Source organism: Pristiophorus japonicus, chromosome 12 (assembly GCF_044704955.1).
Source record: "Pristiophorus japonicus isolate sPriJap1 chromosome 12, sPriJap1.hap1, whole genome shotgun sequence".
In the NCBI taxonomy this organism is placed as follows: domain Eukaryota; kingdom Metazoa; phylum Chordata; class Chondrichthyes; family Pristiophoridae; genus Pristiophorus; species Pristiophorus japonicus.
Window position 1 is genome coordinate 159780531 of NC_091988.1, and position 20419 is coordinate 159800949.

Consider the following 20419-nt stretch of genomic DNA (forward strand, 5'->3'; position numbering starts at 1 on the left):
TTTTGGTATGATACCAGTATCGAAAAGTATAACTGGGACACAGGTCACCGCCGAGGAGTGTGACTTGCTCCAGTAGTAATGCAATCCGCACTACCCTGAAGATAATCAGCATACTATTTCTGTAGCTGTGCCCGGAGATCCGGAATACCTCCCATTCCTCCTTGTTTGTCACTGAAACCTAGAAGCATCTGCAATGGGATTGAAATGACCCCACAACTATCAAAAATAACCTATGGTGCTCTGCAGCTTCACTCTCCTAGACCCTCTGTGTACAAACGTTGCTTGAATTTGCCTGGAGTATTGCGTGCAGTTTTGGTCTCCTTATTAAGGAGGGATATACTTCCATCGGAGGCAGTTCAGAGACGGTTCACGAGGTTGATTTCTGAGATGAAGGGGGTTCTTTAGGAAGAAAGGTTGAGCAGGTTGAAACATAGAAACATAGAAAATAGGTGCAGGAGTAGGCTATTCGGCCCTTTGAGCCGGCACCACCATTCAATAAGATCATGGCTGATCATTCATCTCAGTACCCCTTTCCTGCTTTCTCTCCATACCCCTTGATTCCTTTAGCCATAAGGGCCATATCTAACTCCCTCTTTGAATATATCTAACGAACTGGCCTCAACAACTTTCTGCAGTAGAGAATTCCACAGGTTAACAACTCTCTGAGTGAAGAAGTTTCTCCTCATCTCGGTCCTAAATGGCTTACCCCTTATCCTTAGACTGTGACCCCTGGTTCTTGACTTCCGCAGTATCAGGAACATTCTTCCTGCCTCTAACCTGTCCAATCCCATCAGAATTTTATATGTTTCTATGAGATCTCCTCTCATTCTTCTAAATTCCAGTGAATACAGGCCCAGTCGATCCAGTCTCTCCTCATATGTCAGTCCTGCCATCCCAGGAATCAGTCTGGTGAACCTTCGCTGCACTCCCTCAATAGCAAGAACGTCCTTCCTCAGATTAGGAGACCAAAACTGAACACAATATTCCAGGTGAGGCCTCACCAAGCCCTGTACAACTGCAGTAAGACCTCCCTGCTCCTATACTCAAATCCCCTAGCTATGAAGGCCAACATGCCATTTGCCTTCTTCACCACCTGCTGTACCTGCATGCCAACTTTCAATGACTGATGTACCATGACACCCAGATCTCGTTGCACCTCCCCTTTTCCTAATCTGTCGCCATTCAGATAATATTCTGCCTTCCTGTTTTTGCCACCAAAGAGGATAACCTCACATTTATCCACATTATACTGCATCTGCCATGCATTTGCCCACTCACCTAACCTGTCCAAGTCACCCTGCAGCCTCTTGGCATCCTCCTCACAGCTCACATCGCCACCCAGCTTAGTGTCATCTGCAAACTTGGAGATATTACACTCAATTCCTTCTTCCAAATCATTGATGTATATTATAAATAGCTGCGGTCCCAGCACTGAACCCTGCGGCACTCCACTAGTCACTGCCTGCCATTCTGAAAGGGACCCGTTTATCCCAACTCTCTGCTTCCTGTCTTTCAACCAGTTCTCTATCCACGTCAATACATTACCCCCAATATCATGTTCTTTAATTTTTCACACTAATCTCTTGTGTGGAACCTTGTCAAAAGCCTTTTGAAAGTCCAAATACACCACATCCACTGGTTCTCCCTTGTCCATTCTACTAGTTACATCCTCAAAAAATTCTAGAAGATTTGTCAAGCATGATTTCCCTTTCATAAATCTATATTGACTTGGATCGATCCTGTTATTGCTTTCCAAATGCGCTGCTGTTTCATCTTTAATAATTGATTCCAACATTTTCCCCACTACTGATGTCAGGCTAACTGGTCTATTATTCCCTGTTTTCTCTCTTCCTCCTTTTTTAAAAAGTGGTGTTACATTAGCTACCCTCCAGTCCATAGGAACTGATCCAGAGTCGATAGACTGTTGGAAAATGATCACCAATGCATCCACTATTTCTTGGGCCACTTCCTTAAGTATTCTGGGATGCAGCCTATCAGGCAGGCCCTGGGGATTTATCAACCTTCAATCCCATCAATTTCCATAACACAATTTCCTGACTAATAAGGATTTCCTTCAGTTCCTCCTTCTTGCTAGACCCTCGGTTGGGCCTATACTCATTGGAGTTTAGAAGATGGAGAGGTGATCTTATTGAAACATATAAGATTCTGAGGGGGCTTGACACGGTAGATGCAGAGAGGATATTTCCCCTGGTGGGGTTATCTAGAACCAGGGGACACAGTTTCAGAATAAGGGGTCACCCATTTAAAACAGTAATGAGGAAGAATTTCTTCTCTCAGAGGGCCGTGAATCTTTGGAATTCTCGACCTCAGAGAGATGTGGAGGCTGGGTCATTGAGTATATTTAAGGTGGAGATCGACAGATTTTTGAATGATAAGGGAGTCAACGATTATGGGGAGAGGGAAGGGAAGTGGAGTTGAGGCCATTATCAGATCAGCCATGATCTTATTGAATGGCAGAGAAGGCTCAAGGGGCCAGATGGCCTACTCCTGTTCCTATATCTTATGTTCTTATTTAGCTAATTAGTATATAGAATAACATTTTCAGTGACTTAATGGATAGATGCACTGGCCAATGTGATGCTGAACCATATAGACCAAGAAAGTGGCGGCTTCCAGTCCCCCGGTGAATTAGCTGCTTTTAGCTGCGATGATTGTAGATGGGTGACATGTGGCTTAATACCCCTCGGACTGGAAGGGGACATTAGCCAGGGTTTCCGCTTCTTATTACTATCCAATGACCCTAGTGAGAAGTGTATATACTTAGCCTCCTACAGTTCAAGAGGCTACGCCTTGTCTAGATTTATACATGATGATGGCTAGTGAGGCATTGGAAAATTGTTGGCTTTTATGGAACCATTACAGGGCATCAATTAATGCCTTTTGTAGAAAGGAATTGGAACTAAATAGAGAAAGAAATATTCCTCTTGATACACTATTTTCATTTGTGAATTCAAAAATTGGATGATAGGAGTGGAGGCAATTCTGGGCCAGAAATCCAGTTGGATTAATTAGAATGATCCCAGTTAAACATACGATTGGAAACTCTTAAAAAACATGTTTTGTTAGGCTTAACTTTTACAATATTTTGGGAACATTGCCTCAATATTTCAAAATAATGGTATGTTAAAAGAGTAATATGCCAGCAAATAGTCTCTTTATGTAACATTTCTGTTCTGGCAGCACTTTATAGACAGGACCATATAGGGGACCGGTTCAAGCATGGCTGAGAATGATTGAAAACTGAAACATAGAAGGAACCTTGTGCGTTTGTGGTTCTAAACCGTAGTCTCTACAGGTAGCAGCCTGAAGCATCTTAATGAGGAGCTGGAACATGGCCAAATAGGAAGAGCATCAGGGTGTTGGCTGGATGCTGCAGTTATAGACTATAGTAGATTGACACTCGACAATGTGTGCGAGTCTAAATGAATGGCCTAAGGCTTGGGTGTTTGATATTAAGATGGATGCTACAATATCTTGCTTTACAGATCACTGTTGCTATGTTATGATTTTAGAAAGTTTAAGGCAGTGTTAGAAGTGATGAAAGGTTTACTAAAGTCTGAGGTGGGCTTAACAGTCTTGGCATCAAAGTGTTTTAAACAAAATCTTTGAACCGTGGAAGATTAATTCATTCCTGGATGACAGCACTGAGAGGTAGAACAAGTGAACAATTTATCCAATTTGTACCCAACGTATTCCTCGTTTGTGTGTGGATGTTGATACTATATCAAGCAACATTCTACCTTGCAAATTATGTACTTATAATCTCTACTCAGAAGTGCAGCAATCTTGTCCAGTAACGCACAAGCTTTATTACTGGGGTCTCGCATTCCTAATCAAAATGCCCCGACAACTGGTTTTAATTTTGGGTCAGTTTCATTCATAAAGTTTCATCCACTGAAAAATGGATTACTTGTCCAAATCGTTTAATGTATTTTCCTTAGCAACATCCCGAGTGTTGTTCAGCACATCTAATTACGTAGCTCAAGGTTATAAAAGAAGAGTCCAGTTTTTCAACTTTTGTTGAACCCAGTTCTCCCACCATATTATGTTTGGTTTTCATTCAGTACTTCCCTCTCAACTTAACTGGACCAGCAACATAAATACTGTGGCTGCAAGAGCAGATCAGAGGCTGGGTATTCTGCGGCGAGTGACTCAGCTCCTGACTCTGCAAAGGTTTTCCACCATCTACAAGGCACAAGTATTAGTAAAAACACATGCTGCTGTGACAACGAGGGAAGCACAAACTTTGAGGCCCCTATTTTAACTCCGCCACCTGACGGTAACTGGGTGGGAGAGGGGCAGTTGAAAGGAGGGCAGTGACTTAACCCCCTCTGATCCCGTTATCTTCCTGCCAGGATCCCAATGTTAACCTGCTCTTTTGACTGGGACACCCGCAGGAAGGCAACGGGGTCCTCTTTAAATATAAAAATCGAGGCTGACACACAAGTGCAGTGCTGAGGGAGAGATTATCTGGTCATTATCACAGTGCTGTTTGTGGGAGCTTGTTGTGTGCAAGCTTGCTGCCACGTTTCCCATATTATAAAAGTGACTACACTCCAAAAGTATTTAATTGGCTGTAAAGCGCTTTGAGATGCCCGGTGGTGGTGAAAGGCGCTATATAAATCCAAGTCTTTCTTTTTATGCAGATCGGGCCCTGATGACGTCATCCGCACCCAATCTGCGATTCTAGTTGGAGGCTTGATCGGGGGAGCAGTGACATCTTCTCCGTCAAGACAAACCTGTCGGGAAGTTTGCAGATGACACTAAGCTGGGTGGCAGTGAGGAGGATGCTAAGAGGCTGCAGGGTGACTTGGACAGGTTAGGTAAGTGGGCAAATACATGGCAGATGCGGTATAATGTGGATAAATGTGAGATTATCCACTTTGGTGGTAAAAACAGGAGGGCTGATTATTATCTGAAAGGTGACAGATTAGTAAAGGGGGAGGTGCAACGAGACCTGGGTGTCATGGTACATCAGTCATTGAAGGTTGGCATACAGGTGCAGCTGGCGGTGAAGAAGGCAAATGGCATGTTGGCCTTCATAGCGAGAGGATTCGAGTATAGGAACAGGGAGGTCTTACTACAGTTGTACAGGGCCTTGGTAAGGCCACACCTTGAATATTGTGTTCAGTTTTGGTCTCCTAATCTGAGGAAGGACATTCTTGCTATTGAGGGAGTGCAGTGAAGGTTTACTAGACTGATTCCCGGGATGACAGGACTGACATATGAAGAAAGACTGGATCGACTAGGCTTGTATTCAATGGAATTTAGAAGAATGAGAGGGGATCTCATAGAAACATATAAAATTCTGATGGAATTGGACAGGTTAGATGCAGGAAGAATGTTCCCGATGTTGAGGAAGTCCAGAACCAGGGATCACAGTCTAAGGATAAGGGGTAAGCCATTTAGGACCGGGATGAGGAAAAACTTCTTCACTCAGAGAGTTGTTAACCTGTGGAATTCTTTACCACAGAAAGTTGTTAGGGCCAGTTCGTTAGATATATTCAAAAAGGGAGTTAGATGTGGCCCTCACGGCTAAAGGGTATGGAGAGAAAGCAGGAATGGGGTACTGAGATGCATGATCAGCCATAATCATATTGAATGGTGTTGCAGGCTGGAAGGGCCAAATGGCCTACTCCTGCACCTATTTTCTATGTATCTATGTTTCTATGTTCAGAAGCCGAACAATGTTTTTTTTTTACTTTAATAAAATTGCTATGATAGTTTGTTCAAGTAGTGAATGTGATCAAGAATGTGACCTAAAAAGGAGGAATTTGCGGGCCTATGGTGAAAGAGCAGAGGAGTGGGACTAATTGGATAGCTCTTTCAGAGAGGCACGATGGGCCAAATGCCTTTTTTTTATGCCATTGATTAAAACTATGGACGTGAGTTTCTCAAGGCTCCTCCCGCTCCGTCACCATAACTTCCGCGGATGTTCAGCAGAAACCCCGTTGATGCCAGAGTTACAGCGGCAGAACAGGAACGGCCCCTGTAAATATTTATGCTCTTCATCTTAACTGCTGGTAATTAACATGAAAAGCAAAATGGTGCATATTTTCTCACAAATAATCTAAAATCAAACAAAAAATTAAATTGAATTATTGGAATATTAGCATTTAAAACAGAAGCTCCTGTTTTATCAATGTTAATATTCTAGTGAATCGACTATAAGAAAATACATACATTATTACTTTTACTCTTCGCTCTAAGTATTAGCACTTGCAATGCACAATAAAAATATTAAAATCCCGGCCTCCCCAGGTCCGTACAGAGAGCGTACGGACCCAGGACGGCATCGGAAAAGCCGGTTTTCGGCGTGCAATGCGCATGCGCTGAAAACCAGCTTTTCTGCTCTGTCAAGTTTCTGGCTTAACAGATCTCCCACATATCGGGGGTGAGGACATTTCCACGGAAGAGACTGGGCTATTTGCGCATCTCTTGCCCTGCGAATGTCCTTAAAACTCTTGGGCCCTGTTGAAAGCAGGCGCATAGCCTACTTTTACCAGCGTAAGAGTTTAAAAACATATCAAAAACATATTAAATTAAAATTGAAAAATACATATTTATGTTAAAAACTCTGCCCACTCAGGTAATTTTATTTTAAACTATAAATAAAACTTTTTTTTTTAAATCGGCAACTTTTTTTTTTCAAAAACATTTCTATCAACTTTAATTTCTATAGTGTATTTATGTGAGGTGTTTTTTTAATGTTTTATGTAGTGATTGGGTATGTTTCTCATTCATAGTAATAGGAGTTTCGGACTTACAAAACTCCTATTACTATGAATGAGACTATAGTATAATTGATTGGCTGCCCAGAGCCATGTGACTCCAGCTCCAAACCTGCACATGTCCCGACGTGCACGCACTGCGATGCACAGTCAGGAGAGGCCTCCGGACCGGGATCTCGCGTGGGCACAGCAGCTTCAGACAGGTGCACTTCTTTTTTCTAGAATCCAGTCGAATGCCCGCGGGAAGGAGAAACCGGGATTTCTGGGCCATAGTTTTGATAAACATACTACAAAAACTCAAATACCTTCAAAGCAAACCAGAATAAAACTGAATGGCCATGAGATCTGTGGTGGAGCATGTCCTGGCCTAACTTGTGACCCTTCCGGTGGACTCCCACCTAAATTATGACTTGAGTGCTCTGGAAGGGCCGGGATTTCAGAGCCAAGTGGGCCAAAATTCAGGTGCACAGTAAGCTGGCGCCTGAGTTTTTTACTGGCACTCACCTCTTGGTGCAGTGAGTAGATCCATTTTCAGGGCTTTGAATTTTTTTCAAAGTCCTACAGGAAATGGATCATAATGGGGCGGGCCTTAGACTCAAAGTCAGGCTGACTGGCTGAAAATGGGTCGTTTGGAGCCATCTGCTGCTGTCCATCAATGTGCGATGTCACAGCGTGTGTGCGTCACCACACTCTCTCCCCTACGTTAAAGTAGAGAGATTCGATCATTTTTTAAACTTTGGCCACTGGGTCACCAGAGAGGGTTTTGGCCGGGCCAGCGGCCTGGCACCCAAGAGGGGGTGCCAGGCTGCCCATTGGTGGCCCGACCGAATCTGGGGGCAGTATTTTGCTAGCCAACAAAAATGTTTGCATTGCGACCACAGTAGTGGGCCCTCCCCTTTAAGGGCGGCCGCACTGCCGGGCCACACAGTCTTCAGAGGGTGCACCGGCAGAAAAACCTGCCAGGAGCACCGCGCGGCTGGGGATCGACGGATCGAGCTGAAAATGGATAGTTGATTATTTATTTTATTTTAAATTGGTGGTGCATCGACTTGGGCGGGGTGGGGTCCAGGCTGAAAAATCCCCGACCTGAATTTAGGTCGGGTCAGCTTGTTGACCCCAAAGCGGCGGCCATTCGATCGTTAGGAATGGCCACCACAACGGGCACTAACTGGTCTCTTTGAGACCCTGATATTTTGGCCCCAAGGTGTTTAGGAACTCTGAATGCCAGCACTTTTATATGGATAAGTCCCTACTTTTCTTACTCTTTCATCCAACAGTTTGCAAAAAAAAGGCTCAGCACTTATTCTAATCTATGTTACTTTCAGAAGGGATTATCTGACTATAACTAAATTTGAAGTCTTTCACAACAAAGGAAAATAAAGCGGTTGTGTTTTATTTCCACTGAGCAGCTCAGACAACAGACCTGATATTTCAGTACTCTCAGATTTCCGCATAAACATAATTTGGTATATTTTTACCTTTTCCCTGGGATTTGTATCTGCGAATTCGTGGAGATACGTAGCCAACTGAACATTTCTTTGTAACTTGCACAATTTTCCCGCTGGGCACAATTTCGGAGGACACCGTGTCACCAGTTGGCAAACATGACCTTTGAGCATGAGGAACTGAATGTCTGTTGGAAGTGCCTGAAGGTGGTGACCATACATGAGGATCACATTTGGCTATAGATCGATATGGTTCCTTAAATGATGTGGGACGTGGAATGTGATGTCCCAATAACCTGTCCTTATTTGTTGCCTTACATGGTGACGTGGCAGTAGTCCTACTGGAATTCTTAGGTTCCTGGTTTTGCCTGGAGCAGACTAGATTTTTCGAACTACTGTTGAGCTTGTGGTTGATCAAGAGCTCTTCCCTGTTCTTTTTAGAAGGTTCTGCCTCCTGTAAACTGAACCCAAAGTTTAACGGGTTTTGTAGAGCTTCTATGTAAGATTCACGATAGCGACATTTCATTTCTTGGTGCTCTAAATCTCTGTTTGACCTTCTATTTAAGCATGGTGTGCAAGGTTCTGCTGCAAACCTTATTGTCCCTCCACATGCCCATGTGCCATTCACTGGAACCACTGAAGATTCTCCATTCTTATATGGAGGATGTGCAGTCCTCTTATCAGAGCATATTTCTTTAGAAAACATCATTAAATCCACGTAATCTCCTTCAGCATTTTCATTGGCGACGTCACATAGGTTTGGGGAGACCTTACTCAATATCACAGGCTGCTGGCTCAGACATTTTGCACCTTCTACTTGAGTCATGTTAGGCAACATATTTTTGTCACTTTTAGCATCAGGCTCAGGCTCAGAAGCCTTAAACAAACGATTAGTCTCCATACCCGTCTGCAATGTCATTCTAGCAGAGCCAGAGTCATTTTCTATTTCCTGAACAAGATAGGTTTCGTGTCCAGATGCTGGTGTTACTTTGACTTTATTTACAAATTCAGGGTTTACTATTTTAGTCCAAAGCACTTTCACAACCCCGTTATCTGTGGCTAACAGGCAAGTGTGCAATGGTGTGCCAGCACGTTCACTGTTTATCGTTCCCAACCATTCCACTGTGAAAATATTGGTGTAAGATACTTCTGGTATAAGCTTCTCCTCCACACTGCACAGGTCTCTGCCCAAACATTTCAGCACAATTCGCACAGACTGCCTTCCAACAGGTAGAATTTGCAGATAGAAATCGCCAGGGCGCAGAAGGAAGATGTTGAACGCTGACAATTGTATCACTACCTTCTCGTGGAGGCACAAAGGCCAGCCTTCATGACGGAACAGGAGGCTTGAATATCCAGCCTGAGGGAGAAGAACATGCAAGCGGCATTAATAGGACGCTTACTATAGCAAAATACTTATAAATAACTTGTCAGTAAGCTAGTTAAGCAGGTTCATTCTTAACGTGGAGATGGATATTAATCCTTTCCGCCCAGGGGCAGTTAAAACAGAGGGAGTTACTTACCCTTTTGGGAGTCGCCTAGTTCCCACCAGCTGTGAACCTAACCTGCAGGGTTCTGAAGCGTCAATAGGAAGCCTATTGTAGTTACACAGACTTGTGAGGGTAAAGTGTTGCAGCAGGTTTTGGGGTGATTTTATTCATTTAAACTCAGCTAGCCAGTGGTGTCTGTGTACTCAGGCTAATTAAGTAAGATGTATGACTCTAGAACATGAGGATGTTGTGTGTTCACATGCTAATGTTTAAAGAGCTTAATTTCAAGGCATATAATGGATATGGCTTGTACATTATTGCTGTTAGTCAGTGTGACCGACAAGTAGAATGGAGAATAAAGGGAGCATTGGGCTCACTGGGGGTTCAGGCAATTTCCTTATGCACGGAACCAGCAGGCTTCTGAGTGCATGGTGCTATTATTGATTAATGAAAACAAAATGTTAACATATGATCTTTGATCACTAAATGAGGGACGCATTATACCATTGTGCAATTATCCTTCTGCTTTCAGTGCTGTTTCATCCACTTTAAATGAGGCAGTATTTGTACTACAGACGCACCTAATTATTAGATCAGTTAAACAGACAAAAACATTTTACAATATTTTCTTAGTTAAGGTTATTGCTCTGGGCTATTTTCAATGGTTGTAATGCTTGATTTCCATTGAATAAATTTTTCTACGTCCTGTCTAAAAGTGCTACAAAAATATAGGGCTAGGGTTTCCGTTCGTTTCCAGGGCAATTTAACGGAAATCGACCGATCCAGCGTAAATGATCGAGGAATTTTAAGCGCAAGTTATGTGGAGCATAAATCGACTTTCCACAATCTTTAACGCTGGTGTAAAAAATATCACGCTAGAAGCCGGACCCGCACACAAAACTGGCCAGATCCCCAGATTGAAATAATGAGCATGGCAGTATTCCACCAATTGTGCCCCTTTGCGGCCGTTCGAGGAGCCACTTCAAAATAGTCTCTCTTCTTAGACGCACACTAAGAAACTAGTGTACGCCAATGAAACCAGTAAATATTTCAGTATAGTTTTTAAAGTCATTTTCAGTGATTTAATATCAGGTTACTCATAGGTGGTGAACTCGACACTCAGCAAAAATGCTTATATTTTGTGATAAACCCATTTCCAGATGTATTAATAAAACTGTGTCAGGTCATCACTCTTAAATACATCAATTCATATTTTTTACTGCAAGAAAAATTAAACAATTATGTTCTATTACGCTGCCCGATTGCGCAGGTACATGGAAGATTTTATGTTTGTGATTATGCAAATGAGTTTGAGCAGAAACTTGAACCATAGCTTCACTTCGGACCGCCAGCACAATTTCAGGCGCAAATTGCGCCAGCTTGCCGACTGCGCTAAAAGCGTGAACTCTACCCCATAACCTTCCATTGATTGTACGGAGACTTGCTCCATGAAAATTACCTATAGATCTGTCCCTGCAACCCACTGACTAAAAAGCGTCAGGGACCTAGATGTCACGTCGTACAAGAAGCTGTGCAACTAACTGATTTGTTGATAAAATAAGACCTTTACTTTGTGGGCGGGGGGGGGAAATCTTCAAAATTTCTGCTCAAGGTCCAAAGGATTTTTTACAAATTTGGCATCAATCAAGAGGGTAATATATATATACATATGATGTAACATTCCACTATAATTCTGAAAGACTGCACCGTTGTAAAGGATTTAATTTACATATTTACTTTCTTCTATTATAATACCCAATGATTTCAGTAAAAAAAAGTCCTAAATATTAATATTCTTAAAATGATCGTCTGACCTGTACTGCTATCAGTGTCTGTACTCTCATTACTGAATAAAAACATATCTACGCTGAAGGGTTAAGGATCTGGACTCATCGCACAGCGCTATATTGAAGCAGTAATAGGAAGTGGCAGTAAGGTGATACAATCAGACCTCACTTGGCCCTTGGCCCCCACTCTGTAGAGAGCGAGGAAAGCAAACTAAAAAGCAGTTGCATGTATAGAGCACCTCAACCTTCCGTGTGAATAAAATCAGAGGGAGAATCTTTTAAACTGCAACATGGAATTGTCTCCAAAATCTGTCAGGGGAGGAGTTTCCTTCTCACAGACAGGGACACAGAAATAACAGGATAATCTTTATATCTAAAATTTTAGCATAAAAAGGAACTTAGATAAAATAAGAGTTGACACTGCATCAATCTTGGCCAGTATTTATGATTTTTTCTAATGATAACCTGGGGGCTAAAATTCTGGCCTTGCCGAGTCAATACGGGATACGTACGGACTCAGCGAAGCCCCACAATGTGCCGAAAACCTTGGCTTGTCAGATCGAATGCATCCCCACAGCCAGGACATTCACATGAGTGAAATTAGGCTGTTTGCCAACTCTTGCCCAACAAATATCCTTAAAACTCTTGCGTCTGGTAAAAACCCTGTCCACTTTGGTAAGTTTATTTTAAATCCTATTAAAACACTTTTTTTTAAAAATCCAAACAATATATTTTTTCTACAATATTTAATTAACTTTAATTTCAATTAATTTTAATTATGTGAGGTGTTTTTTTAATTTTTAATTTTGTGTTTAATGTGTTTTGTTTTTTTTTCTCATTGATAGCATTAAGAACTCGGAGATACGGAGTTCTCATTGCTATCAATAAGAATACTATACCGTGATTGGTTGTCCAGTCACATTAGACTCCACCTTCTTCGTGCGAACCTCGAGGACGGGGGCGCCAGGTAGTTTCGTAAAAAATTCTCGGGTCGGAGGTATTTGTCCAAAGGAAGCCTCCGACCCGAATTTCAGGCCCATGATCTTTTGATAGTTGCTTCACCATAATTGACTTGAATTTTACAGAATGATTACAGAATGATTTGCTTGAAACTGGGTTCAGAATGTGACAGTAAACAGTCTAGTAAAAATGCTGCCAGCAGCCAGATCAAGCCGACAGAGATAGAAGCTGTATATCTCGGGTTGCACTGTGCAAGGCGGATCAGCTAAGAGAGCAGAACAACCTACACTGAAGTAATGAGGAGTGGTCTTTGTCCAACAACAGAGAGTAATACAGTGGGAAGATTGTGATGGGTAGGGTTAAGTGTATCGTGACACTACCTTTGGAAGGTGATGCAATGGGTCTCAATTACATAGATTTCCATAGTATTTACAGTACAGAAACAGACCATTTGGCGCAACTGTCCTATGCTGCCATTTATGGTCCTCCTCCCAATCCTCTTCACCTAACCCTATCAGCATATCCTTCTATTCCTTTCTCCATGTACTTATCTAACTTCCCCTTAAACGCCGTTGTGCTATTCGCCTCAACTATTCCTTGAGGAGTGAGTTCCATATCCTTATCACTCTTCTTTTACCCAAAGAGCAAAACGCCCAGATAGAAGATCAAATCTAAGATAACGTGCTGTGAAACCTTGTGGAAAAGAGGACATGAATTTAACTCTGACAACAGAGAGCCAGCCACAGGAACTGACAGAGGGAACACATAATAGTAAAGTCTTGTGGCATTTGTGGACAGTTTGTTTATGATAGTTGGCTGACTGAAATAAGCCTCCTCTGAGTTTATGATAATGATTCTAAACAGTTTCAAGAGAGAACTCTCCATGCATAGCACAACTGCTGAAACTCTTCAAACGATCTGTATCACAAAACTGTCAGCTTAATTCATCTGCTGTGTTTTCCCTATTATTAAATAGGCCACATTATTAAGTAAAAGGTCCTCATGATTCAAATATCTGTCCCTGCTGCCAAAATAGTATTTTTAGTGGCACGTTTAGAGTTTAAACAGATAGCAGATTTGGTGAATTTGTATCAAAATGTCTTCCTGCGAGCTCAGAAGACCACCCAGTTTATATTGGGGATGGCTTTACAAATTATCAGCTCGGGACCAAAAAAAGGCCACCGATTGATTCTCCAATCGTTTTCACTCTCCAATAGCCAGCATGCACTCCCACAAAGCCATTTTTTCCTTAGCTGCTTTATTGCTGCAGGTGTGTGGGTTTCAAAAACGTAGAGTAAACTATTGGCAAAAATATTCTGTACTTTCACGTGCAGGAAAGTTGTTGTGGAGCAGTAAGAACCCAAGTGTGATGGAGGGAGTGTTCAAGGGAAATAGTCCATTCCTTTCGGATGTGGGGATTGGTCTTGCTCATCCCCAATTTTCATCACTCCACCATTGGCGGCCATGCCTTCAGCTGCCTAGGTGCTAAGCTTTGAAATTCCATCCCTAAACTTCTCTGCCTCGCCACCTCTCCCTGCTACTTTAAGACGTTCCTTAAAACCTAACTCTTCGTCTCAGCTTTTGCTCACCTGTCTTACTATCTCTTTATATGGCCCGGTGTCAAATTTTGTTTGATAACCCTCCTATGAAGCACCTTGCGACAGTTAATTAGAAAGAAAGACTTGCATTTATACAGCACCTTTCACGACCATCGGACATCTCAAAGCGCTTTACAGCCAATGAAGTACTTTTGGAGTATAGTCACTGTTGTAATGTGGGAAACACAGCAGCCAACTTGAGCACAGCAAGCTCCCACAAACAGCAATGTGATAATGACCAAATAATCTGTTTTTGTTATGTTGATTGAGGGATAAATATTGGCCAGGACACCAGGGATAACTCCCCTGCTCTTCTTCGAAATAGTGCCATGGGATCTTTTACATCCACCTGAGAGAGCAGACGGGGCCTCGGTTTAACATCTCATCCGAAAGATGGCACCTCCGACAGTGCAGCAGTACTGCACTAGAGTGTCAGCCTCGACTTTTTATGTGCTCAAGCTCCTGGAGTGCGACTTGAACCCACAACCTTCTGACTCAGAGACAAGAGTGTTACCCACTGAGCCCCAGCTGACACATTAATTACATTAAAGACGCTATATAAATGCAAGTTGTTGTTGAGATTTAAAGCCAAATTCTCATTTCGTGGTTTGCACTCTCAACTGGTTCAGATCTGAGCAAGTATTGAGATCCTGAAATAGGACATCAAAACAGAATGTGTTGCTAATACAGAGCAGAATCATCAGCAGCTGAATAAGAAAATAAATAGGCTAACATTTTGAATGGAGCCTTCATCGGAAGCCAGACGGTTTGAGGTGTGTTTGTGCCAATGTGGGCTCCTGGCACAGTTCAACAGATCGCAGTATTTAATTCACCAAACAGATGCAACATTGAGCAGGATTAGCATGCAAATGCAATGCTCGCTTGCTGTTGAACACAATATAAAGTGCCGCTAATTTATAGGATTTCGGCAAACATGAATTCAACTGTGCACAGGCTGAAATGTGTTCCTTTCTGTAAGTAAAGAGGCGGAGCTCATATTCAGTTGATGAGAATTACTGGGGACACTAAAGAATCATTCACAGCAATAGTTTTCAGTTCTGCTCTTTTTGAAATGTTGGCAACATTCCTATTCACAGCAGTTAATTAATGTTCTCCCAAAAGAAGTAAGGCCTCTTTCCAACATAAACAGCAAATAAACTTTCACCTCCTTATAGTTGGAGGCAGCTTTGGACTGGGCATTCACACTCAACTGATTTCTGTGGTGCATTGACAGAATAACAAATGAATCATATGGATTTTATAGGGTTATTTTGCTCCTGTTGGCTAGGAGCAGTGTAGAAATTCAGTTCCAAGTGACCAGCTGTGTATCCCACTAACAATGTCTGCTTTCAACATTCCTCTGGTCATGGGCCAGAACTCAAGTGCTTTGCCAACACACCCACGTCTCGTACACAAAGAAATGGGGCGGATGGTACAGGAGGTAATAAATCTATAGGCTGGTCACTTTGGAGCTATCCATTTTTCTCTTCTGATAGATATTAAGGATATTAATACTAAAATTAGCTCAGGTCAATCTCAATCCAGTCAGGCATCAGCAACACAAAAGAAAAATTAATTTCAAGTCAGGCTCTAATTTGACAATCACGCTTAAGGAGGTCACAAAGCAGAGACTGTGGGAAAAGGAAATAGCAGATTAGTGCAGTGAGGGTTGTTTGCATACGGTCGAAGCAATTTGTTAGCACATTGTAAGGGTGTATTTCCATTGCATTCGAGCGGTACCATACCTGGGGGGAGAGCATTTGGTACTGTCACTGTGAGGATGAAACGTGAATAAAAAAGGGTTCTGTTTGCTCAGAACTGTTATCCATCACTTATGCATGCAAAAGAGATAAAGTTACATTGTCACCTCTGAGCAAGCTATGACATTGCAGCATGGATGATGGTTGCACTGCATCATTTTGAGTATGCATATTCCTATAATGCAATCTTCCCTTTACAGTGGAATTTAGTAAACTATCAGCAGAACTTGCCAAGTAATCTTTTGTTCCAAGAGCCTAAACTCCCCGTAATGAAATACTGGCTGTTTAATTTGCATTGACTTTAACAATACCCAAAGTGAAACTTAGATGGAGGAGTTAGCTTCCCTCTATTTTCATATCATATTTTACTCGTATTAATATCTTCCATTATTCTCTATTTTAAAAAATGAACCACTTTTATTTACAGCAATAACAGATGTATAGAAGTACTAAATATCTTTAAATGGATTGCGTTACCAAAACAGTTTTCACTAAGTGAATTCTTTCAGCTTTTAATGTTTGATTCCGTAGGTCTGTTTGACAGGAATGTTCTGGCTGTGAACATGTCAAGACTTATTTTGGTGCAAAAATTCAGGGTCAGGAGCCATTTTCTTATTCACATAGAAAATTATACTCAGTGTAAAATGTGAAGTGCATTCCTCAGACTCAAGTATTGCCTCTGCCTCAGTTTGCTAGGGCTAAAATTGAACGATATTTTTCATAACTACATCACTTTTACAATCTACTAATCAAACATTCCAACTAAGACTTTTATATCTTTTGAGTGAAGCTTGGAAAGATTCGTTACTGTTCTGCTTATTTATGCTCATCCAGGTACAGCTGTGTTGGTAAGAATTTCAGATAAATTGTGTAGTGAGCAAATGACATTAGTGGAAAAATGATGGTGCACAATGAAGCTTTGGTATTGATTTAGGCTGTCTTTGTTCCCTCTTTAAATGCTTCTTTCACCGATTTGCATCCCAGTGTAATTGTCCATTCTGGGCTAAGGTTTGAGTCCCCCACACCACCAGAAGCACATTGCGAGCAGCCATTGGTTGCTATGTGCGAGGCTCAGCCAGTGGCGTGAGACCTTGGAAGGTTAGCCCTGTTTTTGTACTGTAGGGCCAATTTGGTGTTCTCAGCAAGGAGGGGTCCTCACATGGAGTGAAAACTATCGGCATACAGCTTACGTACCTCTGCCCATTAAAACAGAAAAAAACAGATGCTCCTACAGAAAGTCCCCACGAGAGCTGATCCCTGCTGGGAACACCAGGGGGGGATACACATTAGTCTGGGATCCATGTTTGGGCCTAACTCGGTGCTGATGAGCAGCGAGCGCCCGAGCAGAGTATCCCGAGGGTTGAGGGCCTCACCTTCGGGGCGAACTGACAGTGCCTATCATTCCTTCACAGGTAGCTCACCCCATGGGAAACATTTATTTAAAAACAAAGGTTTTGGGCTGGATTTTGCAGTCCTTTGCGCTCCGGGTTTCGCTCTGGATCGGTGTGAAAGGCAGCGGGTGTTGTCTCCAGCACCCCGCTCCGATCCTTCGGTTAGGTTTTGCGGCAGCGCTGAGCAAACCGCCCGGAAGAGCTGCACCGGATATGCACCGCCCCTGGTTGCGATACCAGCGCGAGTTTTGACTCTCGGCCGACCCGTCCGCCCGGAAATGCGTCCGTAATGACCGCCTGGGAAATCAGTGTGGTCCAGCTTAGCCGGTGGCACAGAGGAAGACAAAGTACTCCGAAGGTAAGTGCAAGTGTTTGTTCGTTTCATTTTTTTGTGGGATTTGTGTTCTGGTGGCGTGGGCAATGTTTTAGGAATGTTTTTGTGGTTTTTTTTTTAGGTTTTAATTCCACCCCCACCCCCCCACCACCACCCCAGGCCTCTCTCGGAGCACTCACAGCCTGGCTCGTTAGCTCAGGAGTTTCCCATCCTTGCGCCAAGAGAGGTGTACAACGCCTACCTCCTTAGCACTGCACCCCCTGACGCAGGGCCCAAACTTAAATACTAAAGCGCAAGCTATTCCCGACCGCTAACTCTCCCACCCCACCGCCATTATCGCCCCGAAAACAGAAAAGCTGAAAATCCAGCCCATGGAATTTAAAACATGTCCCCTTTCCCCAAGATTCTATTCGAACAATTGTGGGATTTTTTTTTTCAAAACAGCACAGCTGTTGTAAATTTACTTATTTATTGCTTTTCAATTTAACAACTGTCTGTGCCATCTCCCATGGTGTACATTACCTGAATGTAGTGCCTATTTACAAGTTAACTGTGATAGGTGATAAACAATAAATTCCAGATTCACTGGAATCGTGAGGGAAAACAGCTTAGAATTCAAACAATATAATCTGCAGTCACTTTCCATGCACGGATCTGACAAGAATGTGCACCACAGGGAACAGCTTCATCTTTCCCAGTGGATCATATGGGAATGTTGGAGGTGAAAGCTATGAAGAAGACCATGAGCAGCTCATGATGTTTGTGAAAGTGCAGCTACAGATATGAAGGGGAATACAGAAATGTTAATTGAGTCTATTAGAATATTGTCTTTTCACATCTGGGATCTGTTACTCCACCAAATGGAAAGAATAAAACTGTTGACTTTCTCCCATTGGCTATCAAGTGTGTGAGTGAAATTAGTTTGCATGCAAAAAAGAGTTCTGACGAAGGGTCATTGACCTAAAACATTAACTTTTTTTCTCTCTCCACAGATGCTGCCTGACCCGCTGAGTATTTTCAGCATTTTCTGTATTTATTTCAGATTCCAGCATCCGCAGTATTTTGCTTTTGTATTAGTTTGCATGCTCTCCACTGCACAAATCTGATCATGATTCAGCAGTATCACTTACAGGATCTGACCTCTCCCTCCTCTTGAATGAACACCAAATATATTTTTAAATCAGAATTAATTGGAATTGGGATGATACAGAAAAATAATTCCAGAAATTATCATTTTGGGATGGTTCTGATAACTTGTCTTTTTATGAAAATGATTCTGCACATAGACAATGGACCAGCTTGCTGATAATTTCTTTACAGGCAAGATATAACGTTTCGATAATGTTGGCAAGAATGCTTATCTGTTTTCATGTTTCAAGGTCCTGGTGTTAGAAGGTAGAATGGGTGGCATGAGCTATTTTAAAAGAAAAAAGACCCAGAATCTCCAATCTTTCCTCATAGCCAAAATTCTCCAGTCCAGGCAATATTCTTGTAAATCTAATAATTCTGAGCAGAAATTAGCCGTTTCCCTGTGTTACAGCTGTATTTTAATCCAACACTAGATTACCAGAACACCATAGAATTCGGGACATAAGAAAGCATGGAATTTGAAAATGCCATTCAGTGCTTTAAGCCCATTCCTTTTACAGAACATGTATAATCTCGCATATCTGCTGTTTCGCTGACTCTACGCATTTGCTTGAAGGAGGGCTTAAGAATGTTTCCATGGCCCTCTAAGGGTGAAACTTCAGAATCTCTACTCATCTCCGCTATTCAACTCTTGTTGGTTGCTCCCCTCTCTCTGTCTCCCCTACATCCTCCATCTCTCTCTCTCTCTCTCTCTCTCCCCTACACCCTCTCTATCTCTCGCTCTCTCTCTCTCTCCCCGACACCCTCTCTGTCTCTGACTCTCTCTCTCTCTCTCTCCCCTACACACACACTCTCTCTCTCTCTATGCTACAAACGCACACACACTCTCTCTCTCTCTCTCCCCTACACACTCTCTCTCTCTCCTACTCTCTCTCTCCCTCCCCTATACTCTCTCTCTCTCTCTCTCCTACACTCTCACTCTCTCCCCTATTCCCTCTCTCTCTCTCTCCCCTACTCTCTCTCTCCTACTCTCTCTCTCCTATTCTCTCTCTCCCATTCTCTCTCTCTCTTCCCTACTCACTCTCTCTCTCTCTCTCTCCCTCCCTCCCCTACACACTCTCTCTCTCTCTCTCTTTCCACCCGCCCCCACCCCATCCCCCCCCATTCCATCTCTCTCCCCTACACTCTCTCTCTTCCTCTCTCTCGGTGAGTGGGCAAATGCATAGCAGATGCAGTATAATGTGGATAAGTGTGAGGTTATCCACTTTGGTGACAAAAACAGGAAGGCAGATTATTATCTGACTGGTGACAGATTAGTAAAAGGGGAGGTGCAAAGAGACCTATGTGCCAAGGTACATCAGTCATTGAAAGTAGGCATGCAGGTGCAGCAGGCAGTTAAGAAAGCAAATGGCATGTTGGCCTTCATAGCGAGAGGATTTGAGTATAGGAGGAGGGAGGTCTTGCTGCAGTTGGACAGGACCTTGGTGAGACCAAACCTTGAGTATTGTGTGCAGTTTTGGTCTCCTAATCTGAGGAAGGCCATTCTTGCTAATGAGGGAGTGCAGCGAAGGTTCACCAGACTGATTCCCAGGATGGCAGGACTGACATATGAAGAAAGACTGGATCAACTAGGCTTATATTCACTAGAATTTAGAAGAATAAGAGGGGATCTCATAGAAGCATATAAAATTCTGACGGGATTGGACAGGTTAGATGCAGGAAGAATGTTCCTGATGTTGGGGGAAGTCCAGAACCAGGGATCACAGTCTAAGGATAAGGGTAAGCCATATAGGATAAAGATGAGGAGAAACTT

General features: G+C 42.7%; 1 protein-coding gene across 1 annotated transcript in view; it reads right to left on the reverse strand.

Annotated features, from left to right (window-relative positions):
- Positions 1-20419, reverse strand: part of LOC139277517 (pleckstrin homology domain-containing family G member 4B) — a 176355-nt gene that overhangs the window by 98080 nt on the left and 57856 nt on the right. Inside the window, exon 3 of the mRNA XM_070896064.1 lies at positions 8231-9557. Coding sequence (XP_070752165.1) covers positions 8231-9557 — 1327 coding nt within the window. The remainder of the gene's footprint in view (positions 1-8230; positions 9558-20419) is intronic.